The following is a 21,190-nucleotide window of genomic DNA, read 5'->3' as shown; positions in this document are numbered from 1 at the left end:
CTCAGAAAATTATTTTTTTTGAGAATTATTTTTTCTTCAATTAGGAAAGAATAACGACACCTCTTAACTCACTAGCATATTCAGGAGCACCCCAAAATTCAACAATCATCCCAGTAAACTTATCAGTAAAACACATACTATGAAGGGAGAAAAGGGGAAACTATCCACATTCTTTATGTCTGCAGAGAAAGCTCTTTTTAGGAGACAGTCCCATGTGCCAATCTGAGCATAAGAACGTGACTGATATTCTTAGCATAATTTTTTTTTAAAAAAGGAACAACTCATTTTTAAATCATTTTACTGTTTATACCATAATCACATTAAAATTGGCAGAACTCCCATGACAGACAGGACAGAGACCTGTCATGCAAGGAAAAATAGGGTTTCATAAAGCTTGAGAGAAGCACCAGGGTTACACAGGGCAGCTGCAACAATCTGAGGACAGTGCCAAGGTGCTGGAGCAGGGTAGGAAGAAACAGTGCTACAGCGACAGCTGGCCTGAGGCCACTGTGGCTTCCTAATGGGAATTTCCTAATATGCTTGGGAAGCAGAGCACTTTAACAGATATAAATGGAGTAGGGTACTGCTTCTGCAGAATAAATTCTACAGGTTCCTAGGCAGGCTCTACAAATCTCATGAGATAAATGCTTGCTGAATTATGATTTTGCAAACGTAGTCCCATAACCAACATCCAAGGAAATTTTACCACCAGTGAAATTCTTAGGCCAAAAAATAAATAGCCACACATACCAAACCTACACACCGTGAATTACAATGGTGCCATGTTAGAGCTTATGAAAGAACCAGAGCAGGAAAGATTATTCAAACAGAAGATCCTCATCCTTCTCTTCAGCCAAAAGATTAGCAGGCTCCATCACTTCTCCAGCTGCCCTCCGTTGTTCCAAGTCCTTCTCCGATTTTTCCTTGAGAATCTTTTTCTTCTCCTGTATTTTCTTTAACCTGTAAAACAAAAGGAGGGAATTTTCTGAACACTTCCAGTTCTAAGTAGATTTGATTGCTGCTAGTTTTATAAAGAGGGTAATAAACACCTACAAATGCTAACCTCCATATACTACCTATTTAGTATCTGTTGCCCCTACCAGCCCTAACTGTTCATAACCAATTCATATACATGCGTCATTTCTCGGAGTACTGGATAATTCTCTAATGGTATGATTTATATTATTATGTAATGCCCCCCAAGTACTTTATACTTTCTCCTAGAACATGTTCATCATGCAATACATATTCATTGATTGACAAATTCCAGTTTACCCGATCTAAATTACTATTTCAAAGATTAACCAAGTCTATGAATAGTTTCTCCTAAGGGCCTTTTTGGAGATGTCCTATTTAAATATGTGCAAAACATGGCATAGTCTCCACAGCCTTTGCCAATATTATGTCTTGCTTTCATTTATCAGAATAAAATACAGGCTGTGCTAATTCTAAAGAACATAAGCCAACAGTCTCAACAAATTAAGCCTTTGGGATATGAAAAACAAAAAATGATCAGTAACTGCCAATTTCAACAAACCTATAGAATTCTTCTCGCTCTCTCTCATCCAGCTCTGTGATGATATAAGCAAGGGTACGTTCGATCCGGGGAATGATGACTAGGGTTTAAAAAAATATGTATGTGAGAACTTCAAACGTTTTTTTCAAATTGCCAATGTTCATCTGTAGATTTTTTCTAATTGTAAAATTAATATACATTTACAATGCAAAAACATAGAGAACAAAAAGAAAAAATAAAGTATCCAACCACCCTAAAATAACTATTTCGGTATATGCCCTTAGCATCCTTTCTATGGACAGATAACTTTGGACCACAATATATACAACAGTGAATATACTGAATTTATATGAATATGTAACACTGAACCACAGATGTTACTTTAAACATAAATTCAATCCACTGTTAAAAGGTAGATCATCAGGCAGTGGGACTAAGTTGAGTTTTAGGTTAATCATAAGGTGCCACTTTACACAGAATTTGCCTATCTGCTTCTAAAATGTGAACTTGCTAAGAGTTGGAACCATTACTTTATCCACTTTGTTTGGCTTGGAATTCCATTTACAAGGCCTGGCATTAGCAGCTGGTCAGGAAAGGTGTATTGAGTTTTTAAAAATGAGATAATTTCCTCCTTAACAGCAAAATAACGTCTCTACTGTTCAAAATTTGTTCCTTTACTTTAAAATTGAATATTTCTTTAGTGAAAATGGAGCTTCATGAACAGAAAGTATTGTGGCAACGCTACACACAGTTACAGAATAATGAAATAAGAGATGGAAAATAAATGCATCCAATAGGAAAATTTTTAGGAATCAAGGAGAAGAGCAGGATATAAGGCCTATAGGAAAGGGATTTCAGGTTAAATATTTAATTGGTTCAAAAAGATTACTGAATCATTGGAAAGAACTAAAGAAAACACCAGGGCTCTTGAAAAATAGTTTCGTCCTTTGTTCATAACCAGAAATAAAACACTTCAGAATTTTTAACTTACGATTCCCTTGTGTAACTCCCCCCAAATCCACATACATAACTCTAAGTACTTACTAACACCTTCCTGTGCCCTTCCTACTAACCCACACTGCCCTTCCCACTGTGGAGAGGGTAAGGTCTTATTCACCTCGTGATCAGGGCCTGATTCCCATACAAATGTGGAGGTATGGACAAGTGGACAAAGAACCTCACAGCAGCTTACACTCACCGTGTTCAATGGCATTTACACGCCTGTTGGTTATCTTAATGGCTTCATCCAAAGTAACAAAGGAAGTCTAAAATAAGAGGACAATAATGTAAGCATGAAGTCTTCCTAATCATGTCCTATTCACTTGGCTTCATGCAGACTGTACTTGTAGAGAACATTTGGAAACCAAAACTACTTTCGACATGCTTAAAAAGCAAAAAAATTAAAAAAAAAAGCAAAAAAATTCTTATGAGGTTTCCATACAGCTAACACTATTTCCTTGCTATTATAAGTTGTTTACTTCAGATTCACCTAAAGTCATAAAAATGGCAAGGGGAGAGAATCAGGTAATATTACATATATCTCTCTATTAACTGGCCACAAAGGGGAAAAAGAGTAGCTTTCATGCATAAACCATGTTATATTTACAATTAAATCTAGTAGTGGCTGTTGCTATTCTCACCTACCAAAGAGTGAAACTCTTCTACTACACACATATTTTGTTAGTAGTAAGTGGGGACAATGGTGCCGAAGTCACCATTTCAGAAATCAAAACCCCTCTGGCTTATTTCATATAAAATCAGAAATAGCTTAAAGCACTAAGTGAAGGATGCTCTGATTCAAGATGCGAATCTTCTCCAAATAGCTCTTAAATATCAAACTGTAGCAGGAATTCTCCAGCTCTTCTGCTACTTACCTGAAGTGAAGCTAGTTCCACCAGTAATTCCACTGCTTTGGCATAATTCCTCTTTAATTTAGCCAATTGTTCCCCACCTCTGGCTAAACCAGTCAGTTCATAACCTGAAAGAACCAGTCAGACAACATTTGTAATTAGAGTAAATAATCTTCCCCATAAATTTCCCCAGAACAAGTCAGAAGTTCTCCAAATAAGGAGAAACAAATTCACTATAGTTAAGAGTAACAGTGAACATGTTTTTCTTCCCAAGGAAACTATTCTAAATATAACTATAGGTGAAGCTTTTAACCAACCTTCACTTTACCACCCTATGCCCCGTTCCCTTGGGCATCATATGGCCTGGTGCCCATAGTACAATGATATTCCATTAACAGGTGACTCTCTAGGATGCTCCATTTCTTTATTTGAGCTACACTAAATGTTCTATGTGAACCAATGGAAAATGAGTCCCAAAAATTGTTGGTCCTATGAAAAAAAGTCGATTATTTTGGAAAGATTCAATAAAGACATGTCATTACCCAAAAAATGCTATCAAATTAGGAAATGCTAAGACAATTGTAAAAAACTGAGAGCTATAAAATCTAGGACTATTTAGCATTCAGAATGCATCACAGAATGTAAGACCTTAAAGAAACAAACTGAAATTATGAACAATGCATTATGGGCATAGTTTATGTAGAAAGACAACATAGAAGTCTAATTAGTGGATTCCTACTCAAAGGCCACAGCCTTAAATTTTTTTAATGGCAAATGACTATGTTTATGTATTTATAGGTTGAAATAAATTATTTTAAGACATTACAGTGTTTTATGACTTCCTGCCATAACACTTTTATTAACTGATTCCTCCCAACTGTACAAGAAGGATGCTAACACTGGAACCACTGAACTCTAAGAAAGCCTATCTAGCACCCATTTTCCAGAAAAAGGTTCATTTAAAGAGGAATCTGGAGGGCACCTGGGTGGCTTAGTTGGTTAAGCGTCTGTCTGCCTTTGGCTCAAGTCATGATTCAGGGGTCCTGGGAGAGTACCCCACATCCGGCTCGGGAGTCTGCTTCTTCTCCCTCTGCCCCTCTCCATGCCCCCTATAGAGCCCCCTCGTGCTCTACATCCTTCTCAAATAAATATATCTTTAAAAAAATTTTTAAAATTAAAAATAAAGAGGAATCTAGAGAACCCAGAGACATCACTACCAAAGTTTCACACTTACTGTCAGTCCCTTCATGGTAATGTTCAAACACTGGCAGAGTAACACCTGTTAAAAACAAACATGTGGATTCACAAACATGTCTCTGAAGTAGTTTCTTAATTACCATTGTTCCCTATGTTTCTTTTTTAGCAAATACTCAAAAGACAAGAGACTATCTAGAACTTTACTGATTTCAATGAATCAATTTAAGGAACCTGGTATCTTAAGTGTTCATTCCTATTTAATAATCAACTTATCCTGAGTAATAAGACATATAGCTGTTACAGTTTTCTCCTTTCAGCTTTGAGGTATACGTAAAATTTTTTAAATGCATATTTAATTATGTATTTTTGATAAATTTAGATACCCGCATATACCCATGATACCATCACCACAAACGTATCTATCACCTCCAAAAGATTTGTGTCCCTTTTCTTGTTTGTGTGTGTATTAATACTCAACACAAGAGCTATCCTGAGTTTTTATATACACAACACTGCATTGTTAACTATAGGCACTACACTGTACAGCCAATCTCTAGAACGTATTCATCGTGTATAACTAACTTTATCCTCCCCCACCCCTTCCTCTGGAAACAACCAGTTACAAAGATTTTAACATGTAAAGCAAATCAACTTGTTCTAAGTAGAAGAGATTAATTAGGACGTGAAGATCTTGCCTATAAACAGATTAATTTTTAAATGTCTTCTTCCTAAGGATTCTAAAGAGTTGAAAAGTTACCTGCTACATTATCTTTCTTAGCTCGGATCTTCACCTGGGCTTTATTTACATTTTGGATAACTGTGGTGCTGCAGAAAAAGAAAAGGCTTTCATTTAATTGAGTTTTTAGAGTGACATTTTCAGCAAGAGTGAGGTAGTACAAGTATGTTTTAAGAATTCTTTCCAGAAAAAGTAAAATCACTGCTGCCAGAGGAGGGCCTCAGAGAGCAATGAACAATATTCGAAGCTCTAATGGTAAGAAAACAACAAAGAGTGATTTTAAAGTACACAGATTGCTTGAGTTTTTGGTCAGGCATATGGTGCCAAAGATGTGACTTTAAGGATTTTTATTCAGCTAATGTAATTTAGAGAAAACTCCTTCCTTTTAGGTTTGCTGTCCAAACCTTCTAGCTTGGCTAAGAAGGAGGTTCAATTCCCTTACCCTGGAACCTAACTTCCATCTGGTTTTGTCTGAGTACCCAACCCAACCTGTTCTTATCATAAAGTGTTTTCACCAAACCACCCTAAAACACATTCACATACCACTTACATACTATTGATTCCCTCCCTCTGCTAGAAAAGTCAATGCAAGTTGCCATTCTACCAACACTAGCAAAAATTAAAGTCCATCTCTTCAAGAGGCCTTATGCCCCTGAGGTTGTAAAACCTGCCCATTAGGTAATGCTTCTGAATGACACACTCTAGGAATGGAGACATTGTGTCGTTGGGTAAAGACAATTAAAAAAAAAAAAAAAAAACCTAAAAACAATTTCCATCTCTGTCCCCAAACAGCCATTTGACCTCTTAAAGGCACTGAATTTAAAAGGAGATGAACAATGCTTGCTTGGTTTACCACACAAGCTTATTTGGGGAGAATGATACAACAAAACTGGCAAAACCCCTATAAAGCCAAAACTAAACCATTTTACATGCTATGTAAAGCATACATTGATGTAAACAAAAACCGCAGAATTCACATCCTTTAAACCAATTCTATTCTCCAACTTTGCCTAAAGAAGTAATTCTACAGAAACAAAAATATCTATGCATGAAAATGTTCATGCCATCTTTTCTAACAATCCAAAAATCTAAAACCACCCCAAAAGTTCACCATTAGGAGAAACAGTTAATAAATTATGTACATCTAGAGAAAAGTTATACAACTATATGAAAATAAGACATTTAGGATACAATGTTAAATGAAAACAGACTACAGAATGTTAAGTAACCTATGCCTACAACTCTGAACCAGACACATGTGGGTGACAATAAAGACACTGGTGTTAGGGTGATAATTGAGTAATAATAATACTTTTAACCCCATCATTTGTCTTTAATGCTTAGATGCTTTTTCATTAAGAATAGCTTTTAAGTGAAATTATGAACATAAAAGCACTTTTTCAAAATATCCAATTAAGTCTTCTTACCTAAAGTCCCCTGCTGTGAACTTGGCCTCAGCAAGTGAAAAGGCAGCTTCTCTCATCACTTCACCCATTAACATTTTAGTCTGGAAAAGCATAAACCAACAACTTATTCAACCAAAGTTTTTACAAGGAAAAAAACATGAAAATCATTTTCCTTTAGTAGCCAGTATTTTATGCCAGGTCTAAAATATTGACTTGATAACAAAAACATCCAATTTTGCTTGGACAGTTTTGGTTATGGTCACTGTGTTGCAAAACCACGTTTTACAATTAAAACATCTGAATAGAGACATTAAGAAACAGAAAACAATCTTTATTGAAGGATCCATCTTATTCCTGAATGGGTACATACTTATGTGCTCAAATTAATCTCTTAAATTCACTGCACTGCAGTCAAAACCTTAATGGCATAGTGATTTTAATATAAATCCGAATATTTAATGTTTGAGAAAATCCAATCTTTTTGAAAAGGAGAGAGCTGGGGCAGGTGGGCAGAGTTGTAACTATATGTAAAACATATAGTTCCAATAAGGAATACATAGTTACAATAAGGAAATACATCAATTACAGGGACAATTAAGTCAATGAAATGTAAGAGTTCAGAAACAGTCACAAGTCTATACAGAAATTTAGTAACAGACCATTCAACTGGCCAGCCAATAACAAAATGAGCTTGTCCCCACCTCCTCACATCACACACTCCAGAAGTTATTAGTTTTTAAAATAACTATAAAACACAAAATATTTTCTTAATCTCTTTAAGCCTTTCTAAGCATTGTATATAACCCAAAAGCTTTGTTTAAAAAAAAAAAAAAAAAAGACTAACAGACTGACCAAATAAAAAATATTTTTTAGGGTACCTGGTGGCTTAGTTGGTTAAGTGTCTGCCTTTGGCACAGATGGTCCTGGGACAGAGCCCCACATAAGCACCACATTGGGCTCCCTGCTCAGCAGGGAGTCTGCTTCTCCCTATCCCTCTCCCCACTCATACTCGCACTCACAAGCGTTCTCTTTTTCTCTCTCTCACAAAAATTAAATCTAAAAAAAAAAAAGTCAGCTTTATAAAAAATGTATTTTGAAGAAGTTAAAAGCCAGGAGGAAATATTTTAGCATTTTATAAACTAGAATATTTGTAGAACTTCTACAAAAAGATAAAAGTCACCAAGAAAATCAAATAACCCATAAACATGAAAAGATGTTCAACCTCATAATCAAAAGTAGTACAATTTAAAAGATACTAATTTTAGGGGCCTCTGGGTGGCTCAGTCAGTTGAGCATCCGACTATTTGTGATTTTGGCTCAGGTCATAATCTCAGGATTATGAGATCAAGCCCTACACATCAGACTTCATGCTGAGCATGGAATCTGCTTGAGATTCTCCTCTCCCTTTGCCCTTTCCATGGCTCTCTCTGAAATAAATCACCTTTTAATTTTAGCCCAACGGACTGGCAACAAAAAGATTAATAACCAGTTAGGAAGAATTTGAGAGAACAGGTCTTCCCATCGATCATTTGGTGAGAATATAAATTAGTATAACTTGGAGAATAGTTATCCATCAAAAATTTAAATGAATAGGGACACCTGGGTGGCTCAGTCTGTTAAAAGTGTCTGTCTTTGGCTCAGGTCATAATCTTAGGGTCCTGGGATGGAGCCAGGTTTGGGCTCAGTAGGGAGTCTACTGCTCCCCCCTGCCTCCCCTCATGCTCTCTCACTCTCAAAAAAAAAAAAAAAAGTAAATCCTTGAGATTCTAGAACTTTCTGGAGAAATGCTAGCACACATACTGTTAGAAGATGGAGGAGGGACAGTAAAGTGTCCTCCAGAGGGAGAAGGCACTCTGAGACGGAAAAGCAACACAAACCACTCCATATTATTTACACAGTTATTCTAGGTAACTTACCAACAGGGAGAGATAAAGAAGACAATCCAGGCAGCTATGCAGCTACTCTCCACCACTGTTCTCTACCAAGTCTGGACCATAACCACTTTTATAGAGTGAAAGGGCACGGCAGGGAGGTCAAAGGGTATTACTTAAAGCGGTACTCTCTGCATGCCAGCCATCTCTACTAGTTGCCTGAAGTGGCACCCTTGTGCATCACTTAGGAAAGGTGAGAACAACACTTCCCACATTCCAGTCAGGTCTAACATTAACCTCCATGGGCCCTGAAACATGCAGCCCCAAGGGAAGTCATTGTGCAGCATGAACAAGATAGAGGAGAAAAACCAGGCAGTCAGTGTTGTCAGCACTCCTCTACTCTACCCTCAACATCTTTACGGCCTGCATAATCTTTATATGCCATTCTTCCACAACAGCCACACAGCCAGGTATTGGGAGGTGACGTGCTGTGGTATAGGTGACATCCCTATGCCACAGCAGCAATATTAATATACTTATAAGACCAAAGAAAATACTTAGAACAATGGTTCCCCAGCCACCCAGTGAAGAAGTCCTTTCCACACCCAGCAGCTGGAGCAACTGTAAATTTCAGTTATGTAAGGCCTATAACAAGATGTTTCCAGACACAACAGAAACATTAACAATGCAAGGTTATGGGCAGTAAGAAATGTTTTATAGGTAACAGATACGGCAAATCTTCAGTCAGCAACAACAGAATTGTGGTTTAGTTCCCATGACCTAATATCATCCCTGGCTTTGGTATTTTCCCTAGAAGATGAAACCATTTTTATTTTGCCCCTTAGTATCATCAGAGGGTGTGTCTACATTGTATGTAGACATCCATACTAACAACCCTACCTTAATACCAAGTGTCAGAGATTCTGAAGCAATTATTTGCATGTGTTGGGCCCTGACCAATGTATTAGGAATACTAGATGTGAGGCCTTGGGCCCAAGGGATTAGGACACCAAGGCACAGGGAGGAGGCATTCCAAGTCAATTTCCAATGAACTAGATAGAGCCTTACCAGATGGAAGTCTTGTAACAATCACAAAAGGAGTCCCTCCACCCCCAGGGCCCTCAGACCTCCCAACAATACCCGCACCCAAGAGCTGTAAGCTGCATGGGTGCTGCTGGTTAGGCGTTCATACGTAGATGTCTGTCCTGCTATGCATGTACAGCTTTAAAAAGCTGAATTACCAGTTAGTCTTGGAGATCATCCTTTGAGACAGCCGCCTAGTGACAGTCTTTAATGTGTTTCTTATTAGTCCATTCATCCTTTGTTAGACCTGCAGCAGTGAGACTGTAAGGCAGGTGGGAAGTCCACAAGAGAGCCCACGCCTCTGCCCGTTCTTGGATGTCATGGCCAGTAAAACATATCCCTTGATCACAATCGGAGTCGGAGTTTGTACATGCTCTCCAGTTCTGTTAATCTGTTATAGCTTCAGCCTAATTAGCTCTTTTACAGGCAAAGGCTTGGATAAGTCCTGTGCAAGTGTCCACACAGGTCAGTGTATGTTTGTGCCCTTCCAATACTGCCAAAGGGCCGATGTAATCTTATCAGCCAGCAAGAAACAGGGCTCATAGGCCACCCAACATACCCTAGGGTATGGCACAATGGCCATTACCTGAGGTGCCATTGAGAGCAATCCTTGTCAGCAGTTTACAGATTGGAATATTTTAAAGGCAAATATAATCTTTTTACTATTTGCTGAGTAGTTTTGGGACCTTGGCTAGTGTCCTGATAAATGACAGACCCATTCTCTACATCACACAGGGTCAGCATTTCCTCTAGCAGGACTGGTTTCTGGGCTAGAGCATTTGCCTCATAATGTCCTGGTACTGGGGATGGGGAGTGAGCAGGGACACATGCCATACTTGGACAGCTGCATCAGGCTTAGGGCATACTTCCCAAATATACTCCTACAATTCTACTCCCCACAGAGATCTATTTAATATACCCCAACCTTCTTTGTGCCATCACAGCATCCATGCTGTCAACCCTTACAACACTGCCCAGCTGTCAGAAGCCAAATCCATGGGCACTGGCTCATATGTCAACACAACCCATACCACCCTCAAGTCTGCCCACGGACTACTTTGTTTAGTTCCTTCTTCAAACCAAAGTACATCAGAATCCAGACAGAGAGCAGAGGAATGCCAAATAGGCAAGTTTCCCTGGCAATTGCCATCAGTATACTATGTATCCGCAAGAGGTGAGCCTTCCTCTTTACTTGGGGGAAGGGAGGCAAAGTGTCAATGACTCCTGGAAGTTGTGTTGGGTTGACTGAGGTGACTGGCCCTAGTAATGAGTATTGCTCATGAGATAGCGAGATGGTATTGCAAGAGCTCCTCCGCTGTAGGTAAGTATGCCATTTCTATGTGCTTACCCAGACACAGGCACACTTAGGTCTGCTGAAGGAGTCCTTAATTCATCCTCCTACTCACAAAGAGGTGCATACCATCAGAGGCAAATCAGCACTCATGGTCCTTCCATCTGTTTTAGTGACAAGATATATAGCTAATAGTTGTTCTTCCATGGGACTACCCCGGCTCTGTTCCTTTCCACAATTGAGACTAGAATCCTAAAAGAATCCATTTTCCATTTCATCAATACCACAAGCCCCAGCCAAACCCTTCTAGATACGAATTTACAACTAATTCACAATTCACATCTGGCATTACTGCTCTCAAGGTCTGTAATTGATTTACTGCCATTTTTGCCTTTAAGATGGCCTCCTATTGGGGCATGTCAGTTAAGCATCTGCCTTCAGCTCAGGTTTGACCTCAGGGTCCTGGATCGAGCCTGGCATCAGGCTTCCTGCTCAATAGAGAGTCTGGTTTTCCCTCTCCCTCTGCTGCTTCCTCTATCACCGCTCATGCTCTAATAAAGATGTAAAACCTTTTTAAAAAATACAAAAACAAAAAAAGGACAGCCTCTTGTTGGTTTGCACCAATCCCATCAGCTTACCCTCCTAACCAAAACATTTAAAAGGTCTTAATAGGGATCCCTGGGTGGCGCAGCGGTTTGGCGCCTGCCTTTGGCCCAGGGCGCGATCCTGGAGACCCGGGATCGAATCCCACGTCGGGCTCCCGGTGCATGGAGCCTGCTTCTCCCTCTGCCTGTGTCTCTGCCTCTCTCTCTCTCTGTGTGTGTGACTATCATAAATAAATAAAAATTAAAAAAAAAAAGGTCTTAATAGCTGCTCTATCACTAGATACGGAACAAAAAGTCTCCAGCAACCCAATAAATCAAAAAAGCCTGTAATTCCTTTACCATTTTAGGGATTGAGAAAGCTTGCATTTTACTAATGACTGTCTCTGGCATCACTTGTCTTACTTGACCAGGTGACGCCCAGGAACTTTACCGATTAACCCAGACTAAGACAGGGAGGATAAAATCATCACAAGTTAACATTACACCTATATAATGATAAAGCACTGTTGTCTCTGACAATATCCATTTTTCCAAATCTCTGGCCACCAACCTGTGACAAACTGTGGGACTATGGAAATAGGAGATACACTTGGAGCAACACCTGGAAGGTCCACTGTCTCCCATTCCATATGAAGGAAAATTAATCTTGCAATTCATGTCCTAATAAATGCTGGAAAAGGCATTAGATAAGTCTAGTACATAATGATAAGTCTTAATAGATGCCATGATTTTTCTCTAACAATAAGGTTATAATAGGCACAATGAACATGGATGGGCAGAGTAATTTTACTGAGTTGCCCATCATCTACCGTCATTTGGCAGGTCCTGTTAGATTTCATTATAGGCCAAACTGACTACTGAATAAGCACTGAGTAGGCCTGATTACCTGTGCCTTTTCTTTCTTTCTTTTTTTTTTTTAAGATTTTCTATTTATTTATTCATGAGAGACAGAGAGAGAGAGAGGCAGAGACACAGGCAGAGGGAGAAGCAGGCTCCATGCAGGGAGCCTGATGTGGGACTCGATCCCGGGACTCCAGGATCACACCCTGGGCTGAAGGCAGGCGCTAAACCGCTGAGCCACCCAGGGATTCCCCTACCTGTGCCTTTTCTAATTCTTTAACGATAGCAGTAATTTCAACATGCCCCTCTAGTAGCTCATGTTGTTTTATATTTATTACTCTCCAGAAACAGGCAGCTGTACAGGTTTCCATTTTGCATGACCCAAACAGGTTTCACTACTCAGATACACAACCTGAAACAACCTGTTGTTGCCGTTAGAGCCAGATCCTGTAGAACATCTATGCCCAAAATATTCAAGTGAGGGAAATACGCACTAGAAAAAAATGGGGAGGAAGCCTGCCAATCTGTAGGTAGAGACTAATTTCTAGGACCTTGATAATTTATCCCACATAAACATCAACAGCCCTTATTTCTCCCCAAAATTTCAAGGGGTTTCTATAAGTGTACATTCAGTTCAAGTGTCTCTTAAAGCTAATACAGTCTGTTACTGTGAGACCAATAAATGATTAATTCAACATGAAGCCTATGGTCACCCCTACTATATGCACTAGAGCACAATGTCTGCCTAACCCCTAGTCTTTAGGTGTAAGAGGCATGCACCCCTGAAATTCCTCTGTTAGCAGAACTCCCGGGGACACGCCTGGTTTTTTTGAGCCTTCTTTCCAAAGGAATAAACTGCTTTCCCTTAAGCAACACTTTCCCTAGACTTAGCAAGGCCAAATCGGGTTGTCTCTATTTTCTCTTAGGGTCCTATATAAAATTAGATCTTGCCATAATTAAGAGAACTTGATGGGCCCCCTTTCTTCCATTTTATCATCCAGAGGATTTGTTTTCCCGTTTTTCAACCTATTTCCCTTATGACAGATTCTTTTGGTTTTACTTAAGCCAGCCATCATAGTAGCTACCATCGCAATGGGCCAATTAACCACAGGGGCGAGGACAGATACTAAGTCCTACCATGCCCTGGTGGCTGACTGTAATAGAAGGCCTTCCATACCAAAGGAGAGTATTCTTTATCTAGGTCTCTAACTGCTAGGTGTAAATGGCAGGTTTCATTACCAGTTCACATAGACTCACTTGTAGTTCTTCCATGGAGATCAAAGAACATCCCCCTTTTAGGCCAAGTTATCTTAATTCTAGCATTTATCCAGTCAAACTAACTAGGCGCATGGGATTCTCACCCAGGACTGTGGCATAGAATTTTTGTCGCAAGGCAGGTTGAGCAGTGACTGGGGCCATTTCTGACATCCCAGACCTCCAAGAGGATACCATCTTCCCCAGTACCCACCGTGGTAACAGCCAAGCTGCCACCCCTTGGTGGCAGCCCTGCCTAACACAGTTGATCTGATCCAGAGAGTCCAAGGCAGAATAGTCCCTCACCGTCCTTTCCTGACTAGTGGGAATCTCTTCTCCCTCATCCTCAGGCAAAGTGGCCTGGAGCTCTGCTGCAATCAGAGGGGTTACCTGTAAATCATCTTCCTCCTGTAGGACACAGCCTCATCAGAGCCACTACCCCAGGGACCCCACTTTAAGACATCACAGCTCTCCCTTCAGTGTGCAGCCATGGTGGGTAACCAAGCTCTCCACTCTCCCACAGCCGGCCCGAATTTCCAAGTGTCCCTCCTGCTGTGGGATTCCTCCAGACACAACATCCTGAGGGGAGATACACAGGTGGTTCACAGATTAACAGAACCAACGCTTCTCCAGTCTTCTCTGATTCCCGACTCCTTCAAAGTGCTCCACCACCTACGGACTGAGGGCCCAGCTACCACTAGTCTCCTCTCCCTTCCCCTCTCAGGCAGGCCACTTAACTACCCCTGGGGCATTTCCCCCGAAACTCCACACTCGTAGGCCAGGCCACCTCTCCCCACACTGTGGTGGCCACCAGCTTGGGCTTCCCTTGCCTGGCCTGGATGGCTTCATTTCATCTCCAGGTTGGCTTGCTGCCTCTTAGAAGGTGGAGAAGGGCCAGCCAAGTATCCCCCAGAGTCAGAAGGCACCCTGAGAATAAAAAACATCACAAGTCTTCCAGAACCATTTACACCATTTTACTCAGGATAACCTACCCACAGGAGGCACTGGACCAGCTAATCACCCAAGAAACTACTCTTCCACCAAACCTGGCCCATAATCCCCTGCTTTTATAGAGGGAGGGACATAGTGTGACTGTCACAGTAAAGCTACCTCAAGTGGTGCCTCTTGCAGGCTAGCCACTCTGATCAGTTACCTCCAGTGGCACCTCCTGCGGGCCAGCCACCCCCCCAGTTACCTCAAGTGGGGCCTCCTGCGAGCCAGCCACCCACCTGAGTTACTTGCGCACCACTCTAGGGAGGATCAGAACAATGCCTCCCTACATTCTGGTCAGGGCAAACATTAAACCTCCATGGAGCCTATAACACAGAGCCCTGAGGAAGGTCACAGCGCAGCCATGAACAAGATGGAGGGCCAAAGATGGAGTCCGTGTTGTCAGTACTCACCTACACATGAAGATTAAAAGTACCCTCACCCACTAAATAGTAAAACCAAACATTCATCAACAGAAAAATGGTTAAATCCCATTATCCATTCAATGGTGTTCCAAGCAGCTATCATAAAGAAAGAGGCAGATCTACGTACTGATGCAGAAAGCTACCCATACTCTGCCAGGGAAAAGAGGCAGAACTGAACTATATAATGTATAACAGCTGCGTGTTACTGAAAACATCCATGATGAAAAAAAGACTGTAAGTGTTCCAGAAAACATCTCTAGGAAATGAGAGAAGGGTAGGGGGTGAGAGGGGATCTTCACTTTTTAAATGTATTTCTGTATTCACCTATCATTTACTTAAAAAGTACTGAGTTGAAACATACTATGTGCCAACACTGTTCTGGGAACAGGAACTAAGTGCTAAAAGGATTAAGTCCCTGCTCTCATGGAACTAACACTCTCTAGTGGAGGCAACCAATCAAATAAGAAAATATGCAGTAGTATGTGCTATGACAAAACTAAGGAAATGTGGGAAGCCTGGGTGGCACAACTGGTTAAGTGTCTGACTACTGGTTTCACCTCGGGTCATGAGACTGAACCCTGCATCCGGCTCTGGGCTGAGTGCAATCTGCTTGACTCTCTCCCTCTGACCCTCCCCGCCCCCCCATGCATGCTCCTGCTCTTTCTCGCTCATTCACAAATAAATAAATCAAGAAAAGAAAAGAAAGAAAAGAAAAGAAAAAAGAAAAAAAGAAAAGAAAGAAAAGAAAAGAAAAGAAAAGAAAAGAAAAGAAAAGAAAAGAAAAGAAAAGAAAAGAAAAGAAAGAAAAGAAAAGAAAAGAGACAGAAGTAAATACAGTGGTCACTTCAGGTTGGGCGATCAGGGATGGCCTCTCTGAACAGACCAGAATGATGAGAGGAGCAAGTCAAAAGAAGTCCTGGAAAAGAACATTTCAGGCAGGAGAAATAACTAATGAAAAGGTTCGGAAAGAAAATGGTAGGGAGAACGCTCCAAATGAGATCAGAGTGGCAGGCAGGGGCCAGATCGGATCAAGCAGGGCTTTGCAGGCAAGGGTAATGAGTCCATATTTTATTAAATGATCTGAAGCTTGTTAGTCATAATGGTATTTTTACTTTTGAAGGAAAAAATTTTAATTAAAATAAAGAAAAATTAAAATGCCAAAAGCCATGCTGGATTTTCCTTAGGTATCTTTAAAATAAGCAACTGTTGTAAACACAGTTTATTCTACCTCTATTATCTTCTTTAGGATCTGTCGAAATCGAAGAGTTAAGGCATCAGATTTTTTCTTCAGGAGGTTTCGACCTGTTTGCGCTCCTTTTAATCGAGCCTTCATGATGGTCTGTGCCCTATACAAAGTTAAAAATATTTATTCCCACTGTTTAAAAAACATAAAAATACTTCCCCAATACAGTATCAAAGCTATGCTTTACTTTTTGATGTCATGAAAATAAGAACATATAGCATTTGTGCTGACAGAATTAAGTTTCTCACTGCAGATTTCCATCTTCAGTGCTCCATAAATAAGAAGTTCATTTACTTAAAACAGAAATAATTCTTTAATCAATATCTGGAAAAACATTAAATCATAATACAATTTCTTAGGGGTCCTATTTTATACCACCATAGCTAAAATATTTGATTTGCAAGTTCAAATTATATCTGTATTTCCATTACAGCTGTATTAAGCATTTTTTTAAAAAAAAAAATCTGTCCACTAATATCAAAAATTGAAATGCTCTTACCTTCGGGACTAACAATTCCACTATGTGAAATTTATCCTACAGATTTACTCTCGTATGTACACAAAAATATATACAAGGTTAAGAATGAGTACTCCACCCTTGTAATTGCAAAAAGGTGGCAACAAGCTAAATGTTCCATAAATCATGGTTCATCATACAATGAAATAATATGCAGTCATAAAAAAAGAGAAAGGTAAAAGAGCAATATAATCTATATTATATTCTCTTATGCAAAGAAAGGGATGAATATGCTTATACAGATACAAAGAACAGTTCTAGAAAAGATTCACAGAAACTGGTAACAGCTACCTTTAAGAAATGGGATTGAGTGAAAATATGTATTTACTTTTTACTATATTTATTATCTTTTGAACCTTTTGTATTAGATACCACAACCATTAATTACTTTTTCTATTAAAAGTATGGCATTAAAGTGTTTTCATCTCACCAGTCAAAATCCTATCACCAATAATTTTATTACTTTGTAAATGACTCTAGGAACCAATGACACATATTTCTGAGTAGTGACAAACTACAGAAATCTCCTTACCTCCGTTTTCCAAACTTTTCCCATCAGAAACCCCAATACCAAAGTCAAGAAAGTAACAGCAGAAATTGACATTTCTGTTCTTACTACCATATGCCAGATAAAACATAGTAATAAAAAAAAGTAGGTAAGATGATTTAACGATCGATTGTATAACGTAGATACTTAAGGTATTTGTATAAGGGAATATAATTTCATATGACTGACATATTTCTATTGCAAAACAGCATTTATTAATGTATTAATGGACCTTGGGTAAATTCCTAGATTTTATTAATGGACCTTTGGGTAAATTCCTAGATTTTACTGAAATCTTTTTCCATAGGGAAAAGGTTACACAGACAATTCTATAGCTGAAAAAAGCTTCAAATATTATCTTGAAAATGAGGCTTAGAAAAATGAAACACTTTCTTCCGTCACAGGGGGGACGGGATGGGGACAATGATGATGACTAGACTGAAACAGATTTCCGACTCCAGTTTCTTGCCCAAGACTCAAACTAAAGCTCAAACCCAGGCCCACTGTATCCCAACCACATGCCACAATGCCTATTTATAAATAGCATCAGATGAACAGTTCCCTCTTTGAAAACTACTGTCAGTAGCTGAATTTGCACTGACTGGCCTCACTGGAGGTCTAAGTGAAGCCAGTTCAGCTTCCAGCCTGAGCTGGAACTATCCAGCCCAATGTGTACATTTAACATATTATGTTGTTGACACTAATGACCAGAATTTGGGCTCAAAGAGTTGGAGGATCAAATTTAAGTCAAATCCTAGCTGCAGATTCAATACAGTAAAAAAGGTGAGCCGATTGATAAAATTAATCATGCTAATTTTAATTTACTCCTAGCTAATGGCACCTCTGTGAAATAGACAAATTTTATTTCTTGAGTCTTGAAGAGGGATTTGCCCAAGAGTTTACAGCTAGTATGTTGTAGAATCTGGATCTGAGGGACCTCTGTTGACTGCAAATCCTTCATGCCTCTTTCGCTTTCACTCTAACCTTGTTTTGCTCTTTCTGGTGCCTAAGTGGGAGATAGCCCCACTTCACAGGGTAACACTGTATGGTGGAACTGTCTGACACAGAGGTCACTATAGTATTTTCTACCCTAGCTCTTAAAAAAAACAGAGCTGCTCAGCTCTAGGAAAAATGTTCGACCTTCAGCTAGAATGATGACTTTGTTTTCAGCTGACTCAAAGACATCTGACTGCATGACAAAATACCTGCTGTTAAGTCTTGAGGAAAATATTTAGAGAAGCAGTAACTTCCTGCACCTTATTTTCCTCTCAATCACCAAGCTGAGTGCTCTCAAATAGCAATTTTCACTTTTATAAACCTATTAGTCTTCTTGTCTGAACCCAAAGAAGGTCATTTTCACTTCTTAGACTCAAAGTACAAACAAAAATATGTTAACATTCTGAGTACCATCAAAAATAAACACAGCCAGACATTAAAGTGGTGAAAAGAAATTTTGTTTAGTAATCACTGAAAGTAGGAGAAAGAGTTGAACTACATTCTGACTCGTACAGAAGTGGTTAGGCATTTTAAAGGAAGAATAAGGGAAAGGAGCTAGAGTGGACTCAAGAAGAGTCACAGAAGTGAAAAATTACAAAGGGTTGATCACTGAAAATGACACTTGGCTAGTTGTGCCTGCTAGCTGGTAGTCATGGAAGTTAGGATTCTATCTTCCCATGAGACTGGGAGACAGAGGCCTCATCCTTACCAATGACTACATTTCAAAGAAATGGCTTTCAGATTGTTGAGAACGACACTTCTGAGTTGTAGGAGAGACATACATATCTCAAATGGAAAAGAAAAGACTCCTAATTATAAGCTATTTTTAATGAATGCCTTAAGAAAGGGAGGTCAAGGGCTATCCTAGGTATTGGACAGGACAAACAAAAAAAATTCTCCTGGTAGCACTGGGCTTTCTCAGGCAGGCATTTTAACGGTTGCTTGAGTCATTCTAAGAACAGAGCCTTAGGCCATGCTAGTTTGGTGGTGTGTCAGGGAAGACTTTTGGTCAGTCAAGTACTGGGAGTTCTGCAGATCTTACCATCCCAGGGTAGCCTTGGTCCTTATCTATTTTACAGGCACTACTTTTCTCCACAACTGACTTGCTTCCTACCTAGTACAAACACCTATTAGAAAACCAGTAGGTGAAAGTAAAAAATAAGCAAACAAAATCCAAGAGCTCTTTCATTTCATTAACAGCTAGAGCTACCCTGGCAGAAACAAATCTAAGTCTGGGATTTGAATGTAACTCTTTTACTTTAAGCATTCTCCGATTCTCTGAGAAAAAAAAAATCAAGATAAAGGAAAAAAAACCCAGAACACTCCCAAAGAAATAGGGCCACAATCAAAAGATCTAAATATCAAAGCCTAACTGATTTTCTACTTCTCACTGAAGAAGAAAAAAAAAAAAGTAGTAGTAGAAGAGAAGGCAAATAATAATCTTTACTTTCCACGCATTGTTAGGCACATCTGAGAAAACTGCAAAACCGTCTTTAAAAACTGGCCACTTGGGGCTCTATGCTTTTTCTCCCACAAAAGAATTCAGGCCCAAGAGAAGGGCAGGCCACAAGTGAGCAGATCCCAAGAAGACATGGGTTCATTCAAAGAAATTTTTTTGTAGATTTTCTATGGGTTAATTATCAAGACGCTCTCTCCTCCTGGAGACAGCTCACAATCAGGGGGAAAGGTGTGTAAACAAATATTCACTTTATATAATCTGATGGGTGGTGTAACAGGTCTGAACGAGGTGCAATGGTGATGGAGCAAACGGAATGCCTCAGAAACTCAGGGATATCTTCCCACTGCAGGTGACATTTCGTGGGATCTTGGAAAATGAGGAAAAGGATCCAAGATTGAATCTGATGTCCACGCTAGGGCAATTCGACTCAACCCCCAATTTGGCCTGGACGCCTCTCCTATGTGCTTCTCACCATTGTAAACTTCCCTTCTCAGAGTATTTATCAAAACTCGCTGGCTGGTCCATCTCTCCGTTAAACTGCGAACTCCCTTAGGCAAAACTGGCGACGATTCATAGTTCTATAAATCCACTGCCCAGCTAAATAAGGGAATATGGGATGAATGGCTTCATTGCTAAGTCAGCGCACCTCCATAAAAACAAGCAGGCCGGGCAGCCTGTCCCTACGGATTGGAATCGCTCTGTTCAGTATGGTTTCCTCAGAGGGATGTGTGAGGGGGCCGTAAGGGTGCATCGCCCCAAACTCACGAAATTCAGGATCCGCCCAGCAAACAAGGAACCTCACTGCCGGTCCGGTGTATGCGGGGATCGCTGCTCGGAACACGCGATCATGAACCTATGGATGCTGCTCGAACCGTTCTTTTACTTACATGCGCGAGGGGAAGATTTCAATTCGGTCTTTGCCCGACATTCTGACGATGACAGTTCGGCTCGGATCCCCAGCCGGGCAATTGCGGCTGCAACAGCCCCAGCCACAGGGTCTTCCTCCACGGGAGTCAGCTGATTGTGTCACCTGACCTCTTCGCGTTGCTAAGTGGCAGCTGGGATACGTATATACGCATTCTCCACTTCCGCTTCCTGTTGGCACGTGGGGAGGGCGGGGAGCGGGGGGGGGGGGTGGGGAAGGACAAGAATGAGGCGATGCCCGGATGTTGAGGCCTCGCTCGCACCCCGCACTGAACTTCCCCTCACTTCCGGTTCTCCCCCAAGCCCCGCCCCTTCAACTCCCAGGAGGCTGCGCAAGACAGCACGCGCGAGGTGAAAGAACAGGAGAGTACACGCCTTCTCTTCCTCCCCTTTTCATCTTTGGTCACAGCGCCACCTCCTGGTTGCCTGAAGCTTCGAGC

At 40.3% G+C, this 21,190-nt stretch overlaps 1 protein-coding gene across 1 annotated transcript; it reads right to left on the bottom strand.

The window, feature by feature from the left end:
- Nucleotides 1-281: 281 nt before the first annotated feature.
- ATP6V1D (ATPase H+ transporting V1 subunit D) lies at nucleotides 282-20,869 on the bottom strand. Its single transcript, XM_055303898.1, has 9 exons — nucleotides 20,714-20,869; nucleotides 16,293-16,410; nucleotides 6,727-6,806; nucleotides 5,321-5,388; nucleotides 4,601-4,645; nucleotides 3,391-3,494; nucleotides 2,715-2,781; nucleotides 1,538-1,616; nucleotides 282-960 (listed from the first exon to the last, which is right to left on the bottom strand). The coding sequence occupies exons 1-9, from the start codon at nucleotides 20,752-20,754 to the stop codon at nucleotides 819-821; spliced, it is 744 nt and encodes a 247-aa protein (XP_055159873.1). The 5' UTR covers nucleotides 20,755-20,869; the 3' UTR covers nucleotides 282-818.
- Nucleotides 20,870-21,190: the final 321 nt, after the last annotated feature.

This window comes from Nyctereutes procyonoides, unplaced genomic scaffold, assembly GCF_905146905.1.
Source record: "Nyctereutes procyonoides isolate TBG_1078 unplaced genomic scaffold, NYPRO_anot_genome, whole genome shotgun sequence".
NCBI classification, from domain to species: Eukaryota; Metazoa; Chordata; class Mammalia; order Carnivora; family Canidae; genus Nyctereutes; species Nyctereutes procyonoides.
This window is presented reverse-complemented; position numbering and strand designations above follow the sequence as displayed.